We start from the raw sequence: 24,639 nt of genomic DNA on the forward strand, positions 1-24,639 counted from the left end.
AGTTTATGGGGGACAAACACCAGAAAATTTTGCTTCCGTTTTACTAAAACTCAAACTGCCAGTCTTGAAATCTGCAGGCTACTGCTACAAGATCCATCTTGGCAGGAACCCCCCAAGGTATAAACTGAAAAAGCACATTCTGACATTTAATTTGATCACATCTTTCCAGGAAGTTTTAACCATGTTGGGCTGAGGAGCTCATACCAAGCTTATTGTATCACAACACTAATGACAGTGGGTTGAAGTAGACTAAATTTACTCCTAGAGTCCAGCCTAACAGCAGCCTATTAAAAGGAATAAAGTAAAACTCCAAGGCAATAACATGTGCTCCCCACCCAAATCCACAACTAATTAGGTAAACACACCAGAGCAGTCTCTTGGGCTCTACGATTACTGGAATAGTAAGCTAAAAAGATGACCACAAAACCTCTTCTGGAGTCAGTACATTACCCGAAGAACCACTCAAAAGTCTTGTAGGAGTCAAAGGCAAACTCTGCCAAAATGCTGACAGCCAGTAATAAGATAGGTAGTGAAACATGGAAAAAATGACAGTGAAAAGGAAACTGAATTACCTCAGCTCACCCAGCAGATACCATGTGCTTTCAGCAAGGGGTAGATGAAAGAGAAGGGAATAGGTGCGTGTAATTAGGTATTAGCCCCTGGACACAAGTCCCAGCACACTAGGGAATTCCCCTAGCATCATGGTGAGTTAGGACAAAAAAACCCACCCAAAAGACCCAAACAACAACAACAAAAATATCAACCAACCAAACCAACAACCTTGTGAGCTTACAAATGGCTGCCACGCCACTCCCCTAGTCAGTTGTTCTACTTCATACATATCTATTCCCTCAGTACTCAATGAGGATGACCAAGAGTGAAATTATTAGGAAGTGACAAAAATCGGTAGTCTAAATTGGAGGAGACCTTGAGATATCATCTGATACAGACTCTGTTCAAAGCAGCTCTAGCTGAGCTTCAGAATATCCATCTCCAAGAACCTCGGCATACCTCTGGGCTCCCGCCTCTGTTGTGGTATTCAACTTCAGCTAAATTGAAAGATTTTTTTTTTCCTTCTATCTAAGCGAAGTTTTCCTTTCTGCAACCTGCTTCCATTTCTGTTTGCTGCATGGCTTCAAGAACATTCTGGCTTTGCATTCTCTATAACCACCCATAATGCCGATGACAGCAACAGTTCCCCTTTAGCCTTTCCTCCTCCAGACTGAACAACCCAGCTCTCAGCCTCTCCTTGTACATGACAGGCTCCAGCCACCTAGTATCTCTTTGGATAGACTCGCTTCATTTTGTCTAAAACTTTCCTGTAAAGGTGAAGCCCAAACTGGAGACAGTAGTACAGATGCAATGTCAAAACTGCTGAACAAATGAACCAAGGAGGCCAATGATTTAAGTCCATTAAATTGTTGTCATTCAACATGAATGCTAAAGCATTAAAAGGATAACATGAACATTCTCAGAACTTACCCTGGACAGCCTGTTGAATGAAATAGGATCACAATATTAAAGCTGAAGGAGTTTCTTGTTTTGGTTTAATACTAGCCTTAAAAGCATGTTCCAAAAGACGAGCTTCTATTGAAATAGTCTACTGTTGCCAAATAAGTGCCAAAATAAAATAAAAGAAAAAAATCATACATTGTTCCTAGTGCCCTAAAGCTGCACTGTCTTGTATCTAAAGGCAGTAAAAGTCTAAACATTCTGGGTGCTGAGAAACACATCTATACTGTGGAAAGTGCCAAAAGAAATACTCTACACCACAAAGACAGTAACAACCAGAAAGCAGCCAGCATTAACAAGTCTATCTACAGTTTAGGTACACATGGCTCCTTAAACCTTAATGAACTAAAATGGTGTCTTACTGAACTTGTGCTGAAGAACCATCGTGCGCGTTCTCTGAAAAGCATTACCCTCCTGAAGGTACTAACTTCTCCCACATTTTTGCCTCTCAAAAACAGTGCAATTGAGAAAGTCATCTAAAAATATTATTCCATCCTCCCAAAGCAGAGGCAAATACTACTCACGTTTCAAAAGAATTAGAATTTTACAGAAGTAAAGGGACTGTTATTATATGTCCAGCTTATATAATGATTCCCCTGGGGGGAGGGGATTTAGGGGGTGGGAAAAAACCAAAAACGCACAAACAAAAAACTGAGAACAACACTGCATTGCTATGCAAAAGACAAGAAACCACAAAATGAAAAACTAATACGGAGCAATTGAGTACCAGGAGGGAGAAAATAAAGGGCCTATACCTTTTTTGTGGACTGGTCCCAGTGAAGAGCATGATGCAAATGATTTTGGAGGACTGGTGGATAAGCGTGTGTTCATCCCTTCACTTGATGATAGGGCTTGGGCTGCAGATATATCATTCATGTGGACATCACTGATGTACTCTGCAATTAATATTTGCATTATTTCATAAACGCTACCAAAAACAACATACTACAGAATGAACGCATTACTTATGAACAGACACCGCCAGGTCACTGGACATTTAGGAATGAAGCACTATTTCCATTCACATGCCTTTAAGTTAAGAACAAAACCAAAAAACCCAACTCTTCTGGGTTACCTGAATCCTTACCCAGTACAAATCTTTAGCTTTTCAAGGGAATTCAAATTGAATTCAGAACACCTAAACTGAAAAAATAGATTTGGAAGGTGCATTGTTTACAAGTAAATCCACCTACCCTATTTGACCTATACCTCTCTGCTGTATTCTACAACCCACTTCCACTCCACACAGATATTCTGGCTAATAATTTGACTATTTCAGTTGCACATTAGTAATACATTACCTGAGAATCTGCTGTGTATCTGTACTTTGACAGTTCCTTGATTATTTAAAAATTCAGTGGCCTCTGAAGCAGTGTTCGTGTCTTTTTCCAAGCCTTCAATAGAATTTGCCCGTTTAAGCTTGTTGCTTGATATTTTTTCTTTCTGCCAATCTTTGGATGTGATTGAGCTGTTATCATCATCCTGAATTAACATGGTTGTCTCTGCAGGATCCTCTAAGACAGGCTTGAAAATAGCATCATTTTCTGTTTTATCACAGGTACCACAGGATTCACAGGGCTGAAAGCCTACATCTGACTGGCTCTTGTCTTCTTCCATACTCTCTTCAACACTCATCGGCTGGGCATCTTCCAGTTCTACAACTGGTTCTTTAAGTTCTTCATGAAGCAAATCCATTAGACAACGCAAAAATTCTTGAGCATCCTAGGATTTTAAACAGATTTTGTAATATTATTCCATCTTATTTGGAAGATATTAAAGTCATATCAGGAAAAGATACAGATCACTAAAATGAAAGCTACAGCTGGCTGTTAAAGCAGAATAAGGTAAATTCCCCTGTCCCAGGTCTAATGTTCAAAAGAGATTTTATTTCCAGACCAGATATTTGTTTCCTGCATCAACTTCTTTCATGTCACAAGTAATCTTATCGTAAGAAGTTTCCTCCAAAAGCTTATTTCAACAACTTCAACAAAAACGCTTTGCTCGTAATGGAACGTTTTAGGGACAGTTTTTCAAAACCTTATGCAGCATCTTCAGCAAAGCAATCAGAGCCTTGCTTTCACTGGGCATGGAAGTACTTTATTAAGAAGTATTATGATGTATTTAGCCTGTCTTTTCAATTGCATCATACTGTCAACAAGATCTTAATTCTGCTTCTCAAGCCTGGACAAGTTTTCTCAGCTATCAGTGTTTCCACAAAGAGCTGTCAAGTATTACTACAAGTCTAATCCGTGTTTGGAAATATCTTAAAAGTCATCGAATTTCAACAATCCACGCAGTAGCTTGGTTCCTGGCAATAAAGAATATATAATAAAGCAAGCATGAGAGAAAACAATAACCTCTTCTTGGCAGCTACTACTGCTTCTATTTTCTTCCATTTTCCTTTTTGTATTTTGGTTGTTCACAATAATAGTTTTGCTGCTCAACATTCCCATCCATCATTGCAATTACTTATTAAGCAAAAAAACTGCTGACTAGAAAACATTCTTTTTCTTAAAAACTACAACTCTAAGATATGAGTTTTGGGTTTGGGTAATGAATAAAAAAAATTCTAATATGCCTATTTGTTGGTAATCCTTTTACACAACAAACAAACCCACACACACTCTCACAACCGACAACTCAAACCTTGAGACACAGATTAACTAATAAACATTTTTTACTGAGCAGAAGAATTCCTTTTTCTCCCTGAATATCGGGCATGGCTGCCCAATTGGCTGCTCAGCTTGCGAGGCTGGGCAATAGGAGAGTGTTGGTCATGAAAGACCTGCTTTGTTTTAATTGTTGCCATGAAACCTACTAAACATGAAACTGAAGTGTATTCCAGACAGAACCTAAAACAGTTCTCATTTAAGTGTTGCTCTGCATGGAAAAATACATTGTCAGTAGTGTTCAAAGCTGCAGGAACCAACTTTCCACAGTTTCTTTTCAGTTATCAAGATTGGTTTTCTTCTTTTCCAGAAATTCATGTGTGTCTTCAGAAATTCATGAGTAAATTAAAAAACACTGAAATTACTATTTAAACATTCACTTTACAGCTACATGCTGCATTTGAACATCAAAATATGTGTTCTAAACTTCCACTCCACAAATTTGAAACATGCTAACTGAAACACCAACATTCCTTTGAGTAACAGCAGATTCCTCAAAGATATTAGCAAACTTTTCTAATTACAGGGTTTAAATTTTTTCCTCTAGACCAAAAGCTTTTTAATGAAGTCCTGTAAACTGTATGAATACAGCACGATACTGTATGAAGGATCAGCTGAAGAATGCCTTAACTATATAATAATCCATGCCTCTAACAAATTGCCAAATTTACAGTTTCCACAATACTGCTTACAAAACACACAGCGGTGGTGTTTTTTTTTTTCCAAAGATTCTAAATGAAAATTAGATACTGTGTATTTAATTTTTAAAAATAAATAAATGGTAGATATATGTAAAAAAAATATTCTATTTTTAATTTTTGAACACCTTTGTGTTTTTGGGTCTGCTCAAATATTAGCAGCATTATTTCACACAACGGAAAAGGTTTAGATATGTATTATTTTAATTTTCCTGAAAAAAGGGAAAAGGAGTTAATAGCAGAATTTGAAGGCCCTTCAAGAATTTGATGTAAACAAACATAAAACCTGACTTAACTGTTGATGGTTCAGTTTCAGAAAATCTACATTTGAAGCATATAAACTGAAGTTTATGTTACATTTGCTTTAAACAAATACAGGAAGCACACTTTCTTAAGCATTAAATTTGAAAGACATCAGAAAGTTTTACCTGTTGAGAGTATCCTCGAAATGTTGGATTAACAGTTTTAATTCCTTGAAATAAACCAGTAGGAACAACAGAACCAGGCCTAAAGAAAAAAAAAGTTTTAACTATATAAATACATATGAACAAGCAAGCATTTAAATGGAATTTTCTATCTTTACTGGGATCATAATTTTACCTACAACTATAACACATCTAACACCAATAATATTAATCTTAACCAAACACAATATTGATACTGAATAATTAACATGACAATGTTTTTTAAATCTGTCATCTAACAGAAAAGAGGCTGTATCAAGACTTTAATGCCACATTTCTTGACAAAGAATTAGATGACAATCAGACATACTCTTGGCACTATGCACAATTACTGTTTCTTTACCTTTGTATGTATATTTTCAAGTATTTTCTTAGACAGAGACAACAGAAACTCCATATAAGCAAATAAGAGAAATTGGTAAAACTTTGATACAGAATGAATGACACAGACAGGATAAAGTAGTTAAACATTCGAGATGTATTCGTAAGAGTAACTCTGTAATACGCACTGAATAAAAACTAGAAACCTAGGACAGATTAATACATCCTTCATGACTCTGGATTTTGTTTACCATCCTTTCATCACCAAAATTATGCGATACCTGCTTTTGTGCCAGAGTTCTGTCATCAGCTTGAGGTAACTTTTACAAATTGCTGGTTTCTTATCGGTTTGGGCTAAGCTTCCACAGTCAAGAAAAAAATGCGTCAAAGGTGGGCTGATTAAAAATAAGAGAACAGTATTTTTTCAGTTTGTTAAAATACAAGAGGAAATCCACATTTCATACAAGATTATTTAAAAAAAATACGATCACATAATTGAACAATGCCATTTCCTACATCCTTAAATGCTGCAACCAAACATCTAGTGGGACAATTTCAGTAGTACAGCAACACTACCCCTCAAACACGTTATGACATTTGTTAAAGCACCAGAATAGTCTAATGGGATTCAAATTCAAGGCCATTCCTACTAGCCATCCCAGAAGTATGTACGTACCACTACAGCAACAGTCACCATAAGTCTAGTCCATAAATAGTATCTTAAACAAATCTTTTCTCTAGAATCCTACAGCGATGCTTATAGGTATTTATAATTAAATTATTTGCTTACTTCATGCGGTGTTGCCAACTCTTATACTCTCTCACTTCAACCCCTCTTCTGAAGTCACAATCCATCACACAGATTGGAACTATTTTCATTCAAGAAAGGAGATATCCCAGCACACATGCAAAACTTGCATTTCTCAACAGAATAATTTTCTCATGGTTAGATGCCTTGTCCACTTCTTTACCTTCTAGAGAGATTTGCCTCAGTTCTCCTCTCCCTCAACAACGGACCTCAGTGAGGTCTACTTAGCCCTGTATCCTGTCTTGGATTGCAGCCAAAAGCAGATGCACACAGCAAGCATATATGATACATGCTCAAGTAATGTCCCTGCCTAACCATTTCGAGTGCAAGAAACTTTAGAGTTGGATAGTGTTTTTCTCTCTTCAGCTTTTGTAGATTTCTCCTTCATGAACTTGTCTGGTATACCCATGGGATGACATGATTTTGTATTCTAGCCACTCCTAGGATGATTTAGCATAGAATGCCCCAGACTCAGTCCTTAAGGACTGAAGTTGCATCTTTTGATCTTATCATGTCTTTTTTTAATTAGGTTTTGTTCTTATGCATTTCCTTTGATTTCTTCTGTAGCAGGAAAAAAACCCACTCAGAAATGTAATAGCTTTTATGAGATTTTCTTCTAATTTCTAGAACTGAATGTTTAGGACAGCGAGGAATTAGAACGAAATGAGGAAAGAGCTGAATAGCCCATATACCATGATACTTTTTTTTCCCCCTATCCATGACACATCTGTTTATAGTATATAAGACTAAGATTTAACAAATACATGTCCTCTTCCACAGAAGTGCATCCCTTCAAAATCCTTAAGTCCGTCTTGAGAAAATGCATGTATAAGCAAATATAAAATTACATTTACAATCATCTTCCTTACCAGTTGGAAAGAGCTTGTAAAGCTGCATTCATATAACAAGTGTTTCCAATATTTTTTAATCCTGTTAGACCTGAAAAACAGAATGAATATTCAGCAAGTCTGTTAATCCAGTACAAGACATATTAAGGAAAATACTTACACAGGACTCCTAAAGGAATACTAATCTAACTAGAAGAACTAATTAAGTCTTTCGATTTCGGCTGACTAAAACACTTCCGACAAGTAGATTGTATTTCATCTTACTAACTTTCAATGTTTTATGACACTGCAGATTGTAATTTAAAATATGTTTGTCAATATTTAAGTTTTACTTGAACTTAATGATTTACCTGTTCAATTAAGTTGTTGCTATGCTGCGTTTGTAACTGTTAATCATATTACTAAAAGCTTCTCACGGAAGATTTCATTCTTCAGTCTCAAGTTCATGCTAGTAGTCAGATTATGCTAAACATTCAAAACATACTCAGCATATGATTATCCCAGAATCAGAATTAAAATTACCTACGATCAGTCTTTTTCTACACCAATTATTTACCTTTATTTTTATACACAAACTGCTCAGTTTAGACTTTCCCACAGAATTTATTTTCAAGCCCAGATTGTTTACTTTCTTTGCTGATATCCACGTATAGTTTTTTCCACACACATAAAAGTTACAATGAACATACTCTTTCAGTGATAATGGAGTCATGAAAAGTGCTCTCCAAATATCTGAGGAGAGGCTATTTAAACAAGTCGTAATTATCACACGATCTCAATTAAAAAAAAAAATCTGATAATCTGAAAGACTTGCTATGCACAGCTACTGAAGTGTTAAATTAATGGAGTAATGAATTTCAAAATAAAATTGCTTTTATGGGAGAAACGAGTAACATTTATAAACAAAGAATTAATAAGACTGGAAACCTTAAAACAGTCAGCAATCAACACAGTTGGCTCTATGCAATCCTTGAAGTATAGAAACTACCACAATCATTTTAAAATGAAAAATAAAACTTACTAAGAAAAACCTTTTACATCTGAAAACCAGCTTGGTTATTTCAGTTGAATTTTCTACTACACGAAACTTAAAAATGAAGTTTTAAAAGGTTGTTCCATCTGTCTGAATGGAAATATAGTCCTGCTTCCCATATCTGAACCTGCATTCTGCCCTTCCAATTTCTGCTACAGAAGGGCAGTCAATCTTACTGAAATTGGAAAGTAAAAACAGTCATCGGATTTTTTAATTTATTTGTTTTTTTAGCAGCAGGAGATATATCAGGAAGATACTCTCCCCGCAGTTTTCAAGTCCACAGTGTTGCAAGTAGAGTTTTCGAACAGACTTCTTTTCTTGCAAAGATATATTCTAACATTTGCTTCATTAAAAGCATTTCAGAATAAACGTTAAGAACAAAGTTAAAATGGAGCTAAAGAAGTTTTTTCCTTTAAATCTGAGAATGTATTAACACGGTCATATCAATATTAATAGGAACTTTAATGGAATTCTACTTCTATATTACTTCTATACAAGCTACATTCCCAAAAACATTAATAGGACAAGAGGATACAAAAATACACACATTGGTAGGGGAAACTAACTGGAAATAAAACACATGGCTTAATGATTTAAGGGCAGATGGCAAATTAGTGGGGTGGTGACATATCCAGAAAGACCGTGCCAGACAACAGAAGGGGCAAAGTAGGTTTTTTGGCCAGTGCCAGCAGACTTAGGAGAGGGAAAGCTGGTAGTAGAGGAGTAAAGGAGATATGAGATCCATGAATTAGAATAACCCTTTTATCACCACTGATGGAACACAAACTGCCTTGATATAGGCATTGGCATCTCAAAAACAACAGCTTAACAATCTGCTGGTCAGATTTTTTCTGAGAAAATATCAGTTAAGAATATTTTCTTTACTAACAAGAACACATATCCTTTTTAAAGCAATCAATACCAATTTGAGACTTGTAAGAAATAATAATTATGCTCTTTTATGACACAAGAAATTAAGGCTTCACTGGGGTTTCATCAACTCTCATTTTCATCTTTATAAGTAGTTTAATATGAGGGTGGGGGAAGCTTTGGCAGTGCATGAAATCTATAACTAAAAAGGAGAAAACAAAAAAACCCAAACCTATACTGGGATACTACAGGCTAAGAAAAGGGTTACCCAAAATGCAGGAAAGCATTCAAATCAGGAACCTTTTAGAACAGGAAAAAACATGAGAACAGATTTTATTAAAAAACCCTACTTTTATCAGAGTGGCTAGAACACCAGCTACACTAATCATTACTCCAACATGCTTTCTTATTTTTGTTGCTGCTTGCACAGGTGCACATTTACAACTGCAGCCTCTGCTCTGAAGGTAAGTAAAGATTACCACAATAAAGGTGAAACTGAAGAACTCGGAGCAGAATAGGAAGCAGTTCCACTTAGAAGAGAACTGGTATATAGATGGAGAACATACTTGGAGACAAACACATGCAATAAAGGGCAATAGAGTGGTGGATTTTGCTTTTATTACCTCTAGTCTTTAACTCATCTTCTTCCACTTCTATGTCTAAGTCATCAAATACAGCTGCTAGAGGAATCTTCAGTGTGGGATTACTAGGTATTTTAAAATCCTTATGAGGAGAAGAAGAAAAAACTGTATTTATTTTTATGTATCAATTTTCCTCTTAATCGAGTTTACGTATAATTTCACCAACAAATCTAGGAACTAAAAATTATGTGAATGCATTTTGAAATCTCACTGCACATAAAATGAGAATAGGATTCCACAGCTACCCTGATGAAGTTTGCTAAGAAAAAACCCATGTTTTTGTTTGCAGATTAGCAGTGACAACATTGTGTTATTTTATGACGCCAGCTAAAGAATCAAAACAAATCAAGTTACAGTACTTCTTTCCCTTGGATAACAAACAGTAAGCCAGCATTGAAAAGCTAACAGAGTAGTCATCACATAAAAGTGTATATGTTTTTGATATGCCACCAGATGGCTCACTACATTTAACAAAGACTAATGAAACTGTTAGAAGCAAAACGTACAAATAGAGAAACACAGTATTAGGCAGGCAGACATTTATTGCATGACAAGCTCTTTCTGTGAGCACATAAATAGAAGTTCTAAACAAAACGTTTGACAGACTAAGTTTGACTCATTTTTCTGTATATTATACACATTTCTTTGGAAGACTAAAAAAGGATAAGTATAATAGAACAGAAGTTCAGAAGTCTGAAACCAGCTTTATAACAAGTCACCAGAATTTCTGGACAACAGAAATTTAAAAAAGATATTCTAGTGGTACTATTCCAGTTGAGCTGCTGGCATTTTATGAGAAAATATCAGATTACATTCATATTAAATACTAAACTTTGAAGTGAAAACATTAAAGGATATTTCCTCTCTACATACACTGAAAAACTATGCATCTTTCTGTCCAACCTTGCATCACAGTATCTCTTCCATAGCTCTATGCCTCAAGCAAAACAATTTTAGAAGCACTGTACTTGTGTCAGTTACCTGTCACTTTTCTGTAAGTACATCTAATATGCAATAAAGAAATAACACCTTTTTACCCAGATATATGCCTTACGCCAATTATACTTAAGTGCAGCATAACTTTCTCCAAGACAACACTTGTTTAGAAAATATATTATCAGAGTGAACAGTGCTGATGTCAGTGAAGACAAAAGTAACCAGAAGACAACAAAACAAACCTAAACAAACCTTGCTGACATTGCAGAAGAACAAGATAAGCGAATAGCATATTTCAAAATTCTCTGTGTAACATCTGCTTGCTCATTTTTTACCTCTAACTTGTCTCCAATACTAGGTAATGCTTTATTCATTGTGTTACTCTTCAGCTACTATGTTAATTGTTAGCAAACGCGGAGCTAGAAACAGCTAAGCACTTTTTAGAAAAGCCTCGTTTTGAAGTCATCATCATATAAAACACTAAAATCTTAAGCCTGTGTTTTACTTGACTAATATCAGCTTCCCATATACTAGCCATATTTTTCTCCTTGGCATATTTATATACTCCTTGGCAATTCTAACTGCCACAGAACACTATTAGCATTCTGATTTCCAGTGCGATACATATTTTTCCACATGAATCTAACACAACGCATTTGTCATTCTACATCAAAATTACACACATATATAGAATATACACAGGTTACTACTGCCACCTTAGTAAATTCCTGCGTAGTAGTTAAATTCTTAGCTATTCAGGAGTGTTTGGGTGTATACCACTCTGCTGGAAGAATTTTCCCACACACATACACATGCACAAAAATCAAGACCTTTTCATTCATTTATCAGAACTGACAACAAGACATGCTTAGACCTCAGAAACTAAGTTATAGGAATCCCTTGAGTGTCTTATATTAGTAGTTGAATGAGGTTAACAATTAGCATAGATTTCTCTAAAAGTACTGTGCTTGTATGAATGAATTTGTATCTCAGGCAAGTACCCATGAACACATACTAAGGCATTCTGCTGTTCCCTGTAAGTGAGCCAGCAGATACTGTAATGAGTTTTGTAAATAATATTTTCAAGAGCTGACAGAATGGAGAAGCACAGGTGAAGTATTCCACTTGCCACCTTAAATTTAACCCTGTGCTTTTTCTGTACCTTACAGGTTATTGTAGCTTACAAACAATTATACAGTAAGATGAAAAAAAAAAAACCCCAACATTCTTAGGAATCATGCAGTACAGAGAGACAGAACAATGAAGCAGGGGACTGTCTTTTTAAAGAAGTTTTATAAAAATAGAGATAAATTAATAGAAAGTTCAGCTACAAGAAATGTCAGTCTCTCACTTGAGAGAATACAACATTTACCACAAAGCTACAGCTGCCTTTGCTTCATTGGGTTGAAAGATACCTGCACACTATTTTCTTGTGCTTGGTGAGACAGTCTTGCATTTGGTAGTGGAGAATGCGATCCTAATTTTCTATCCAGGAATACCTCCTTACTACAGGCGTAACACCAAACACGGAGTGTAGTAAGGTTGACAGTTAGGCAGTGTTTTGTCTCCTAAAACAGAACAAAAACCAAAACTGTGATTCAGACATTTGGAATAATTAAATACTGCTACATGCAAGCTACAACAGAAGTATTAAAATTCAGAGATTTCAACAATTATACAAATATTATGTTAGAATATTAAAAAAATAGCAATTCAATTACTGAAATCTTAGCACAAACTATACAACACATTTTTAGTACACGTCACTCAAATTAGCAGCAAGGTACAATCAGAACCTAAGCCACTGGTCGTATCTGACATGCCTGTGTTATTACAAAAATAAGAAGAAAGGCTCTTGTCAGAAGTTTTACAGTTAACAACAAACCAATTTTCCAGGAACATCTGCTATTGGTCATAATGGCAGCTGCCTCCTCTACAGTAAGGGCAGTGTTTATTTATACTGGCTTGCTGCAGAAAATTCAAGCTATTTTGCTGCTTTGCTGTAGGAACTTCAAGGTATTTAGCAATCAGAAGAGCAAGATAAGATTTTTAGTTCAGTTACAGTAAGAGGTGCTTATATCAAACATTCTAGACAGTACTCTTGTTGACGGCTTCATACTGTGAAACAACAGAAAAATCTGACAGATGAAGAGTATTTTTCTTGTTCTAATCTTTATCTTTCTTTTTTTAACCTCTCTGCTTGCTGTAAGATTGTGTACACAGTTGCTGTCATCCTCCAGATTTTTCCACCAATCCTTTCTGTATTTCTTCCTTATATGTCAGCACCAGCCACCTTTATAGACAATGAGGGATTTCCTAGAAATTAGGAAAATACTACAACTGCTGCAAGATGCCAAAGTTCCTCCTCCTCTCATTTAATAAGGCCTTGTACAAGAACAATGTTTTCCAAATATAATGTGGGCTACAATTTCATTAAGCAGCCCTCCCCCCACTAAAAAGATTAGAAACATCAGGTTACTTAAATATCTCAGACAAGATTAATCATGAGAATATGCTTGATTCTGCAGCTTCAGCTGCATAAATAATTACAAGTCTCCAGAGCAAGAGCTTATTAATTTTCTTTAAGTGGGCACAATGAAGATGATTATTTGCAGTACAGGGAGCCTTGCTGGTAGAAACTGGAGGAAGCAGAAATAAACTGATCCATGTCAACCTTTTACCTCTCATTATACTGAGTTTATTGAGATTTTTACTGGCTTACTATCCAGAAATTAAGTAACAAGAAAAATCAAGAAAAGGATGTCACTGACAGCAAGCAAACTCTCTATATTCCCCTTCTCTTACCTGGCAAGTACATAATATTGCTAAAACAGCATGTAAATCAGGAATAAACTACCATAGAAAGCCAAGAGTTAGAAAATTGTAGGCAAGAAATTCAGGGACCATCTGTTCCCCAATTGCTCTACAAGCAGCTCATTTACGCATCTATTGTAAAGGCTTTAGAACTGTGATTCAGCTTAAATGGCTGGCAAAAAAAAAAAATTTATATAAATGCACTATTGATTTGAATAAATATGCACCCCTCTCAAAGCCCTGCTTCAAAAAAAAAAATCAGGAGTGGTGGTAAAATGCAGTCATAAAGCGTATTTCTTGTAAAACCCTGGTATATACTATTCGTTCATTTTAATTTTCACTAGAGGGTTTTTTTTGTATTTTTAAGAACCAGAAATTGCTCAGTGTGGAACCTTAGATGCATTTTCTGAAAAACTGTAAATTGGTAGCAAGAATTTAATTCAATCAGAAAGTCGGCAATTCTTAAAAGACATGTTAATAAAACTGCCACGCCTCCATCCCCAGTATATTTGTTAAGAGAGACCGAATTATCTCATTTGCTCCATTTTGGCAAATGTGCACAGAACAGACAGTGAATTTAAGACCCAAACAGATGCACTCAAGCTGTCCAACCCTGCCAGAACTTAGCATGCTGGGGAACATAGGGCACACACTCCACTGCTCCTACCAAGCTGGATGCAAAATCAGGACATAGCAGAAAAGGGTATACTCAGCTCAGTCTACAGGTTCTTCATCTGTAGCCACTGGAACAGGGAGCATAATGCAGAAACAAAACACCTGTTTCTGGTAATTTATACTTCCTATTTTACACCTGTTCAGCTCTCATCTTCATCAACCCAACTTCTATCCCCTTACTCATCAGCAGCCACAATCCTAAAAAGTGAGGCTGAAACAGTGAGGCACTACGTATAAGCTGAAGTGCTCAAGAATTCTCTTCTCCACACACCTTGAAAAATCATCAGAAATTGTTTGGGGGATTTTTGGTGTGTTTTTTTTCTGTTTGTTTGTTTTTTAATTTTCACCATGTTCTTCTAAGGAGCACAAGAATCTCAGAATTTCATAAATAATTATGCATCTGCACAAAGATTGGAAACTCTCACATTCCTGAATTAGTAAGACCTGCTTCTACAGATAGAAAACAATCATAGCTTATCAAACTTCCAAACAGTTATGCTGACACAGGTTCCTGACTTCACTAAAATGAGTAAAAAGAGTTCTCAAATTCTACTTCACTGCTTCAACTGTATTACTAGCAAATACACATACCTGGGAATGGGTGGTACTGTGATCAACATGGGATTCACCACAGCCAACATATGTACATCTGTTCTGTTGAGCAAGATATGAAGAAGTATACAGAATTAAAGAAGTGGTGTCAAACAGATTTACAGAATAGGAATATACTGCCAGTCCCTTTAAAATTAACTCAAATTTCAAACTTGCAGAGTCCTACACAAACCAAGAGACATGCACAGTAAGTGTTAAAACAAACATCACCCAAAACAATAAGAATGTGGCAAGGTTTAACTCAACGCCTCTCGCTGGTGGGCAGTGTTAGATGTTTAATGCATTTGGAATATAAATTTTCAGCCATTTTAATATATTTATTCAGATTAAGGTCAACATGTAATTTTTTGCAATTCACGATTTAGTAGATATTGCTACAGAAATACAAAGTTAGCGCAGTGTCTCAAATACCAAATTGCAACAGTCTCAGAACATGACACATTTATACCAAAATGCCTGTATGCCCCTATCGGCAGTGCCTATTATTAAAGTATTACTTAGCAATTAATTAGTTTTTTCATCTTTAAATAAGAGTTTCCAGCACTATATGGTTAAGTACTTACTACATTCTAGTTATAACATGCGAAATAATTGTTGATTTTAATTGCGCTAATTGCAAAACATATTTGGCTGAGTTGAGTATGGAATCTTGCAGCTGCCAATCTTCAAGTAATTTTCACTAATTCCTCATTTGCATGAGTCAGGACAATCACATAACAGGGTACAGCATGTTATGTTTAACTCTCTAAGCACATTAATTTATACAATCAAATAGCAGCTGAACACAGTCAATTTTCTATATTAAATAATCACAGATATTTGTTAAGTTACAGATAGTTAACGTGCTGGCATCTCACCTTGTTTTTGTACTGAAAAAGGTGAAGGCAAGATGCCAATTCAGCCAAGAGGAGATACATCACAGCATGACACTAAGTGTTCTACTGCAATTAGAAAACTCTCCTATGGAAATGTTGTTATGAAATTAAGTTTTTCAGTAACAGTTTAAGAGCTCTAAGTGAGAAATAAAAAAACATGTTTTAAGCTTCACAGCACCTGCCATGCTGATGCATGTCTGAACACCTCTTCCTACTCCCAAGAGGGTTTTTGTAAGTAACTAAACCTCAAGCCATCTCACAAAAAGACATTAAACCCTGTTGCTATCTCTTATTGATAGAAGGAGCAAAATAATCTGATGTCTTAACTGTTACGACTGCTACTTAAACTGTTACTTAAAAGGAGACTAATGAAGTAGATTTTTAAAAATACTCTTACATACACCTAAAGGCTGGCGTCTCAGTCTAGATATCTTCCTGACAGGACTTAGACAAATGTTGCCGAGAAATGAAGTCAAGCCTATAGAGCAAAATTTCAATCTCTGGAAACAGCTGTATGTCTCAAGAATTCACGAGACATTCTAAAAATTAGATACTTTCCTGTTGGTATCATAGATCGACCAGAAGCAGCATTTTCAGAGCTTTTTGTTTTAAACACACTGAAAAATATGGGGTTTTGTAGACAGCAAGAAGCAGCATATTTAAGAAAGAACTATATACAGGGTAAAGACTGTACAAAATTCATACAAAGTCTGAAGAATGTTCATACATACTTCTGCATGTTTCAAAATGATTTTTTTCTGTTTTGCTTAAGAATAAAGAGTCAGAGTATGTATCTTTATGCTGTAAAAAGGTCACCATTTACTGCTAGATGTTATTACTACAAATGCTAAGAGTGGCTTACAAAAAGTAACTTAATTCTGAAAAATAATATATTATTGCTGATCTACAGATCTGGGGAAAATATTAAAAAATGAGAAAAACCTCTTAAGAGCTAAAAAATATAATAACTCAAGAAGACACCTTGATATGCTACTTTCTTCTAAAAAAACCCATCATTTTCAGTATTCTTAAATTACAAGAAATATATACCTGACAAAAGGTAAATCATTTTAGAAATAGAAAACTGCACAAGAGATTTTGCTATTAAATAATAACATAAAGAAGCTAATTTAAGGAACTTCATTATAGTTGTTTCTTAAAAAAAACAACAAACAAACTACTAACTTTATCTACAGATTACTAGAAGAGGACCCTGCTATGGAACAACAGAACAACTTACCTCTAAGCATGCCCAAAGGTTAGGTCCTCTGACTTTGCAGTCCTGACAAGTGCCCTATTAAAAGTTAAACATGCAAGCAAAGTATTATTTCATTTACTTTCACCAGTAAACCATAACTTTGAGACAAAATGAGGAAAAAATACTGTAAAGCTCAGTATCAAATAAAGAATATTAAGTCAGAAAAAAGGATGTGTTGATAACCAACTCAATTTTTGTTTTGTTTCACATCATCTTAAGATCAGCATATTGTTTCAGCAAAACCTTGAATCTCTGGGTTTTCATCTTAAACCAAAACTTGTTCTTCTAAATAAAGCATATATCATATCACATTATTAAAATAAATCCTCTAAATTGGTCTTTCCTACAAATTTAACATAAAAAGAAATTAAAGTGATGGTAGTGTTGTAATAACTGCGTATTCCCATTTGCAGACAGTCAACACTGCCTGCGAAGGTTTACAGAAAAGATGCAACACTAGAGAAATGCTATACCACTCTGCAGCAAATTAACTGTTACGCTTTTAAGAGAAAGAAATTTAGCACCATGGACAGAAAAGGTTTGGCTTTTCGTCATCTCCCAGCTACTATAGTGGGTTACAAGATCTTTCTTTGTTCCATTTATTAATACTAGCTAGAAACCAAGAGTTCAGGTAGGGGCAGTTTCTCAAGCTGTGGCTCCTATATCAAAAAGTGAACTGTTATCCAAGAAAAACTTAAGCATAAATTTCTTTGTTACAGCTTCTACTTGAAGTCAAGTCAGTTACGCTGTATTAGATTAACATTTAAAACAACTAACTGCTACAATGGCAGTGTATGAAAATAAAGTTCAGCTTGGTGTTATGCTAACCCTTTTAACTAGTATGTCCATTCAAACATCACTTGCTTTGGAGAACACAGCTGGGCAAGGTACTCTTAAGTGTTAAGTACTGACAAATAGTTCTTCAGCCTTATCAAGTCCGTAATTCTTCCCATACTTCATTTAAACCTTAGTATTCCAGTACAGATTTTACCCGTGCTTAACACTTAAATGGATCTCATAACTAATAATACATTACAAGATATGTAGCTAAAATAAGTGACCAGAGTTAACTGTGATAGGAAGAAAGTAAGCTGCTACAACTCACATGAGACTTCTGTATCAATTCCTCTTTTGTTATCTCACCCACTGATTCCAAGTGTGGGCAATTGCTGCCAGGTGATGACATTTCAGAAGCCGTATTTTCTGAAATCCTGCAGCTGGGATTTTCCAGACCAGGGAATCACTTGTGAACAGAAGCAAGAATGAGTAAAACCCAATTCCTTACAGTAGGCAGCAATATTAGATATCTAATATGCAACATATACATAACTTTTTAAATCATGTGCCTTTTTAAAGTAAGTTAGTATAAATAACTTCATTAACAGTCAGAGAATCCAACAGTTCTAATTAAATACATCTGACTTCTGAAACAAAATCCTCTGACTTTTAGGGCATAACCTAACAGAATCCCGAGTGGAGCAGAGCTAGTTTGGATTAATTATTTAACTTCCTGACCTCTACCATTGCACCCCAATGACATAAAAATTACAGTTTTCAAGCCTACCCAGAACTGATGGTGGCAATGACTGTATATTCTGGGAAGGGATCTTATGCAATACTGAAGTGTGCTGAAGCTGTGATGGCCAAAATGCAAAAGCACATAACTTGCTTGTGAAAGGAGAAGGAAGCTTTATCTTGGTTTTATTTATTTACAAAGACACATTCTAGGGTCTGGCATATTATATATCAAAAGCAAACTGAAACTTTTAACTCACATATAGTTCTGAGCACTCTGCGAGCTTTTCTCTTGTTTGAGTTCTCTCTGTCCATCCAACCTCTCTGATGCAGACACAGAAACCTACCAGAAATAAAGAATGCTAAATACAATCACTTTGTCATTATTATTTTGATGGTTGCACAGAAAGCTATGGTATTTTACAGAAGAAAAGTTAAAAAATCAACTCAGTAACATTCTTTTAATATAAATATTACAATTGACTCAAACAGAAAGGAACCATCCAAGAACTTGGTTCCAGTTTTGTCACTTAAACAATTACTATCGATGCCTTAATCTCTCAAAAGCCCAAGAAATCTTAAGCTTTCTTTGCCCAATTATTTTCTGTCCAATCTAGCATTCCTTTATTAAGACTTGCAACTAAACTTCCAATTCTAACTCAGTGATGCACACTCCTTGATCTGTTTGCAGCCTTTAGCACTGTTATTAACATCTCTTTCCACTTTGCCTGTTTGCTTTGGCAGCTGTAGGTCTGTTCATTCTGCTACATGACCACTCACTCCTTTGAGTGTTCAGTAACCTAGAGCTTTGACAGTTTAGAGGAAAACAAACCTTGCCACACACTTCCTAGTAAACTTTCAGTTTGTTCTCTTTGACTTGGTCTTTACTTCCATTGCCTTGGTCTTTACTTTCATTGCCTTGCAGTAAGATCCCTTTCAATCAAGAGTAATTTCAGATCCCTCTGATTATCAAAGGGGTTATATATATATATATGTATGTGTGTGTTTGTGTGTGTATGTGTATAAATAGTCTATATTATTTCTACAAACATTCCTATAAAAAAATAAAGTATTATAAATTATTTATATAAGAATAATATATAATAGTTTATATAATTATATATAAACTATTGTTTATAATATAAACAATATAATATAAACAATATATAACATATATTGTTATATTGTTAATATATATATAAACAATATATAAACAATATAATATAAACTGCATGTATATTTAAATATATTGTATTGTTTTTTATATAAAAATAATACACAAGATATTTATTATATGTGTAACATATATACACATACTCAAGTATGTGTGTGTATCTCAGTCTTTTTGAATGTCATGTTAACAGCTGTTCAATAAAATATTTAAGAACTTATCTCACAAGACTGGGAATATTACAGTAAATTAATAATTCAGGATTTTTTTCAAGATGAGGTCTAAATTCTCCTCCTGGACCAATGGCATGACATTTAAAAACCATTACTCTCCAGTACAAGCTGCAGCTGGGGAAGTATTTCATCAGTTCAGTGTCTATTCGTAATCTATGTGCAGTATTGCTGAAAGAGACTTCAAATATGAAAACTATCATTTTTCAGGCCAAACCTCCTCAACTTCAGTCATATTAGCATCTCTGCTTTGAACTGTAAAGTTCCTTTTCAGAACAGAAATGGAAACATGAACGTATCTTTCATCTTGCACATTTTGCAAGGTCATTTACTGACAATGGTTTAACCTTAAAACGTTAAAAAAGGACAAGCAAGTTTCAAATAAACCCCTGACAACCTTAAAAAAATTCAGTGTGAATTAATGCTGATTTAACACAAATGCTTTAGAAAGACTGGTATAATGGATTAATAGAGCTTCAGGCTTATTTTTTTTATGGAAGAAAATTTCTGAATGCATTAATCCAAGTAATACAAAGCAACGAATGAAGCGGAGACTTGACCACATGCTACCAGATATGTATTTAATGGCTATATTTCACACCTGGAACTCTGCAAATGCACACCTCTGGTCCTGAACAAACCCAAACCCAGGAGTTCAGCTCACACCAGATTCTATTTCTTGGTGCAGTCTGCATCTCCTCGTAATAATCATCAGAAAGACCAAAGCATGTTGAAGCTCGTGTCCCTGTGGATGTGGTGGCTATTCCTGTCCATATGGAGAGCATCCCTTGTAGAAGTCTAGTTAATGTTACAGTTTCTTGACATGCTGTTATATGGGCAGAGCTGAATGGCCTTTCTTTCACCTTTTGTTAACAAAATTCTTACACACCTCCTTCCATTCTGTAGCAATCACGATAACTCACTGTACTGCCATAACCTTGGTAGCTTAATATACCTAGCTGCAGTAACACATTTTGTAAAATTTTATGTTAAAGTCTAAAACTGTAAAATTAATTTCAAACCCATGATTCATACGTCATCTCTCCAAGTACTACCAAGGCCAGGGTAGGCCCTCCCTCGCTCACCGCCCTTCCTCCATTTCACCACTTCCTACTCTATCTGAAAAGATTGCTTATCTTCCTCTGCTGACAGATCTCATCATCATATCTGCTTTTTCACAAACTTCTGCATTGAGTTGGCCTCATCCAGAAGTCACTTCTTTGCATTTTCAGTAATTTTAAAAAAAAGTACTTTTGTAATTTCTCTTACATTCCATTTTGTACTCCTGTTCTGAAGCTGAGTATATCTCCACTTCATGCCCCCAGTGATACACGATAGTTTGTTCTGGGAAAGCACCCAGATACTTCATATCAACAGCTCTACTGGGTCAGATGAAAGGTCCATTCAGCCCAGTATCCTGTTTCTACTGAGTACCAAAAGACAACATCCACAGAAAAATAAAATTATTACAAGAATATATAGCCTCCCTGAATCCTTTCCAGCTCTGGGGCTTCCTCAACCAAAAGTTTATGTATTAGAAAGACAGATAAAGGCTCTGGAAAGGACCTATATCAGTAGTTTCAGCCTTCCTAAGGTTGAAGAACTCTGAAAAATTTTTGTCAAGACAGGAATTCTTTGACAGCAACCATGTGTCCAGTGGTAACAATACTATTTCTGTCCGTTTCACAGACCCTTCAGAAGTATTCCATGGTCTCAGAGGAACCTTAGAAAAATCACAAGCTCAAAACCACAGACCTACATATACAGGATGTAAGAAGCATCTTTGTTTCACTAGGAGGTTAAGAATGAAGTAAAACTTAACTGGGAACTGAACTCAAGTTTTCACACTAACTGTTCGTGATCATATTCATGCAATATAAGCTTCTCATCAAATGCTTCCTATATTTGGGAGAGAACTTTGCAGTCTCTCCCTTGCTCTCTCCATCGTTTCCACTTGAAATGATGAAAGGTTTGTTTCAGCCCACCTATCTCATACTACATCATTCAACTAATTGAATCATTTGATGTTCCAAAGAAGGACTTACTATTTTTGCTTAGTGCATGCATACTTCAATGGAAGAAAAAAAGCCTGTAACACTTATCTTGAACTCCAGTCTTTTTTTTTCCTGTTCCTGTTTATTCTTTGCATCCACTAAGAAAAAAGCATTTGTCACATGAACCGTCAGAGAGATGTGAACCATAATTTAAAGCATTATGACCAGCAACCTATTTACTCTTCAGCAGAATTCCATGGCATCACAGACTTGTGTGGTGCCTACCACAGAACTACTATCACGCACACAGAAATATCCCATTAAACACTAAAAGAATTCAACTGATCTTGAAAATTATCTTAGGCTTATGCAGGGAGCCCAATATTTCCTAAAGAAACGTAACAGATTTTAAATTATCTTAAAGAATTTTTGAACTAATGTTTTCATCTGCCTAGTTATAGTAGTTAACATTTCAACAGACATTGAAATAAACAAATATGAATCTTTATTCCATTGATATCCCTAAATATGAAGCCATTTTATCAGCTAGTTTTACAGGGTACAGTTATAGAATGCTGGTAGAAGATTTTAAGAATAAACAGATTATTCTGAAGACAGCAATTACCTGAAGGAGTAACTGTATCTTCATTTTAGGCTTTTATTATTTTCCCTCTGCAGCTCTGAATAACAGCATATCAAACCAGCAAGTTCTAGGTTCAGCCTTCTTATTTGCGCTCCCAGTTATTTTACTAGTGATGCACTGGAACAACCACATTTATCTTCATTTTATGGCAACAAAATGAGAGTGACACAGAGGTGCAATTTTGTATCTGAATATTTAATTACTTAGAATACTAAAGAGACCTGGAACTTCAGTAATTGCCTGTCATATAGCCATCCTTCAAGAAAGAATGACTAGAAACCCACCAGCACTCACTCCAAACTATACTTGCCCATTGAAGCTACAGCCCTAGACATACATATACAGATTTTTTTAAGATATACATTTCTCTATCAGTTTTCTAAAGATCTGTATTGCTCTTTGAAACATTTACTGGATTCTTTGACAATTATTACAGAAATTACTTCAGCATAGCAATGTATGTGAATAATTTTGTTACCAAACTTGAGAATAGCCTTCTCAGGTCAAGAAATAGGTAAAATTAATCTTAATTTCACACCCTAAGGTCCTTTATATTCTGTTAATCAGTAGGTAGTTTTGATTTTCATCTTCCATCCCTCCCTATTTCTGCTATTTTTAATCTATCAACTCTGAACACAACTATCCCATTCTCTTGGAAAAAATGACACCACCAGTACTAACTCTTGAAGAAAACTTACTTACACATTTAGAATAAAACCTGGTGTTTTCCCAATAAATGACAAACTCATACTCAGTAAGCTGATGAAAGATACCTGGTACTTCTCTTCAGGCACCAAGAACTACCCATCCAAGCAAGACACAATTTTTAAGCCGCTTTCATTAGACTTTTTTTAAGCCACCTTCATTAGACTTTTTTTGTGTGTGCCATTAAGTATTGTTTCCAAAAGAAAGGGCATTTAAAAAACCTGCCTGAGTTGAGGGTATATCCTCTTCCAGGGTTAGCCATTTCCCATTTTATATTGCCCTTTAAGGTATATAGGCTGTCCGTTCATTTCTTTCTTCCACCACTTTAAATCCTAGCCGTGAAACCCATTAGCTGACTTTTATGTTTCTAAGAGGATTTTCCTAACTCGGGCTTTGCCTGCGCGCAGGAGAAGCCTACAGTGATTTTCCAGTCGGTGCCACACCATTTTTTTCTCCGGTCTATTCCACCCCTCGTTCGCGGGGACCGAAGCGCGGAGACACCTCAGGGAAGGAGCAAAGTCATTTCTAGGTAAATCACCGGCGCCAGGAATTGCACCGCACCCGTGGCGCCGCCGCCGCGCAGCTTCAGCCTCGCAAGATACCTTCGGGAGGTCGATTCGACGCCCTCCGGCCGCTCCCAGCCGGCGGGGGACTGACGGGGGTCCCGTCCCCGCCCGCCCGCCGCCCCCAGCCCCGCTGCTCGGAGCGGGCTGCCCGGGCGCCGCCTCCCCACCGACCCCGGCGCGGCGAGGGAGGCAGGCGGGCCGCCCGCCGCCCCGGCCCCCCACCCAGCCCTCCGGGAGCGCGGCGCCTCGGCCGCCCACCACCGGCCACCACCGTGCCCGCAGGCCCAGCGGGCCAGGCCGCCCTGGACTTTGAGACCAGCCGCAGACACCGCCCGCCGCGCTCCTGTGTCCCCTCACGGACGCCGGGCCCGACCCGCCTCCCCCACCGCCAGCCCACCTCCCCCCATCTTACCGGAGCACCCGGGAGAACGTACCGTGCGCGGAGCCCGGAGCTAAGCCGGGCCGCGGCGAGCCCCACGGCTTGCACCGATGTCGAAACCCAGCCTCCGGGGCGAGCAGCCCTGGCGGGTGGGAGGGCAAGTAACGCTCCCCTGCCCTACGCCGCCGTAGCGGAGAAGACGGCAGGAGCTCCTCCTCAGCAGAGACAGACCAGCCAGCCACAACAACCCCACCGAGAGGACGCGCCCCTCACAAAGCTAACCGCGCCGAGCGCCTCCGCCGCTCACGTGAGCGCTGCCCCGCACAAAGATGGCGGCGCCAGGTTCTCGACCCGCCGCCCGTAGAAGAAGGCTTGCCCTAGGTAAAGATGGCGGAGGTGGAC

General features: G+C 36.8%; 2 protein-coding genes across 8 annotated transcripts in view; one reads left to right on the plus strand and one right to left on the minus strand.

Moving 5' to 3' along the window:
• USP33 (ubiquitin specific peptidase 33) overlaps positions 1–24,514 on the minus strand; it is a 42,962-nt gene extending 18,448 nt beyond the window's left edge. For 2 of the 7 annotated variants that reach the window (XM_064455336.1, XM_064455333.1), the window contains exons 1-12: positions 24,293–24,514; positions 18,810–18,892; positions 18,140–18,277; positions 17,017–17,070; positions 14,881–14,943; positions 12,216–12,368; positions 9,847–9,946; positions 7,342–7,411; positions 5,946–6,059; positions 5,308–5,386; positions 2,814–3,234; positions 2,268–2,408 (exon numbers count right to left, since the gene is read on the minus strand). In XM_064455336.1, the coding sequence (XP_064311406.1) occupies positions 2,268–2,408; positions 2,814–3,234; positions 5,308–5,386; positions 5,946–6,059; positions 7,342–7,411; positions 9,847–9,946; positions 12,216–12,368; positions 14,881–14,943; positions 17,017–17,070; positions 18,140–18,220 (1,276 nt within the window). In that variant the 5' untranslated portion in view covers positions 18,221–18,277; positions 18,810–18,892; positions 24,293–24,514. Of the gene's footprint in view, positions 1–2,267; positions 2,409–2,813; positions 3,235–5,307; positions 5,387–5,945; positions 6,060–7,341; positions 7,412–9,846; positions 9,947–12,215; positions 12,369–14,880; positions 14,944–17,016; positions 17,071–18,139; positions 18,278–18,809; positions 18,893–23,649; positions 23,794–24,292 lie in introns of all 7 variants that reach the window. The other 5 variants (XM_064455337.1, XM_064455335.1, XM_064455334.1 and 2 more) reach the window with 4 other exon arrangements.
• MIGA1 (mitoguardin 1) overlaps positions 24,511–24,639 on the plus strand; it is a 43,015-nt gene continuing 42,886 nt past the window's right edge. Inside the window, exon 1 of the mRNA XM_064455344.1 lies at positions 24,511–24,618. The gene's annotated coding sequence lies outside the window, so the exon portion shown is untranslated. The remainder of the gene's footprint in view (positions 24,619–24,639) is intronic.

Source organism: Phalacrocorax carbo, chromosome 6 (assembly GCF_963921805.1).
Source record: "Phalacrocorax carbo chromosome 6, bPhaCar2.1, whole genome shotgun sequence".
NCBI lineage: Eukaryota > Metazoa > Chordata > Aves > Suliformes > Phalacrocoracidae > Phalacrocorax > Phalacrocorax carbo.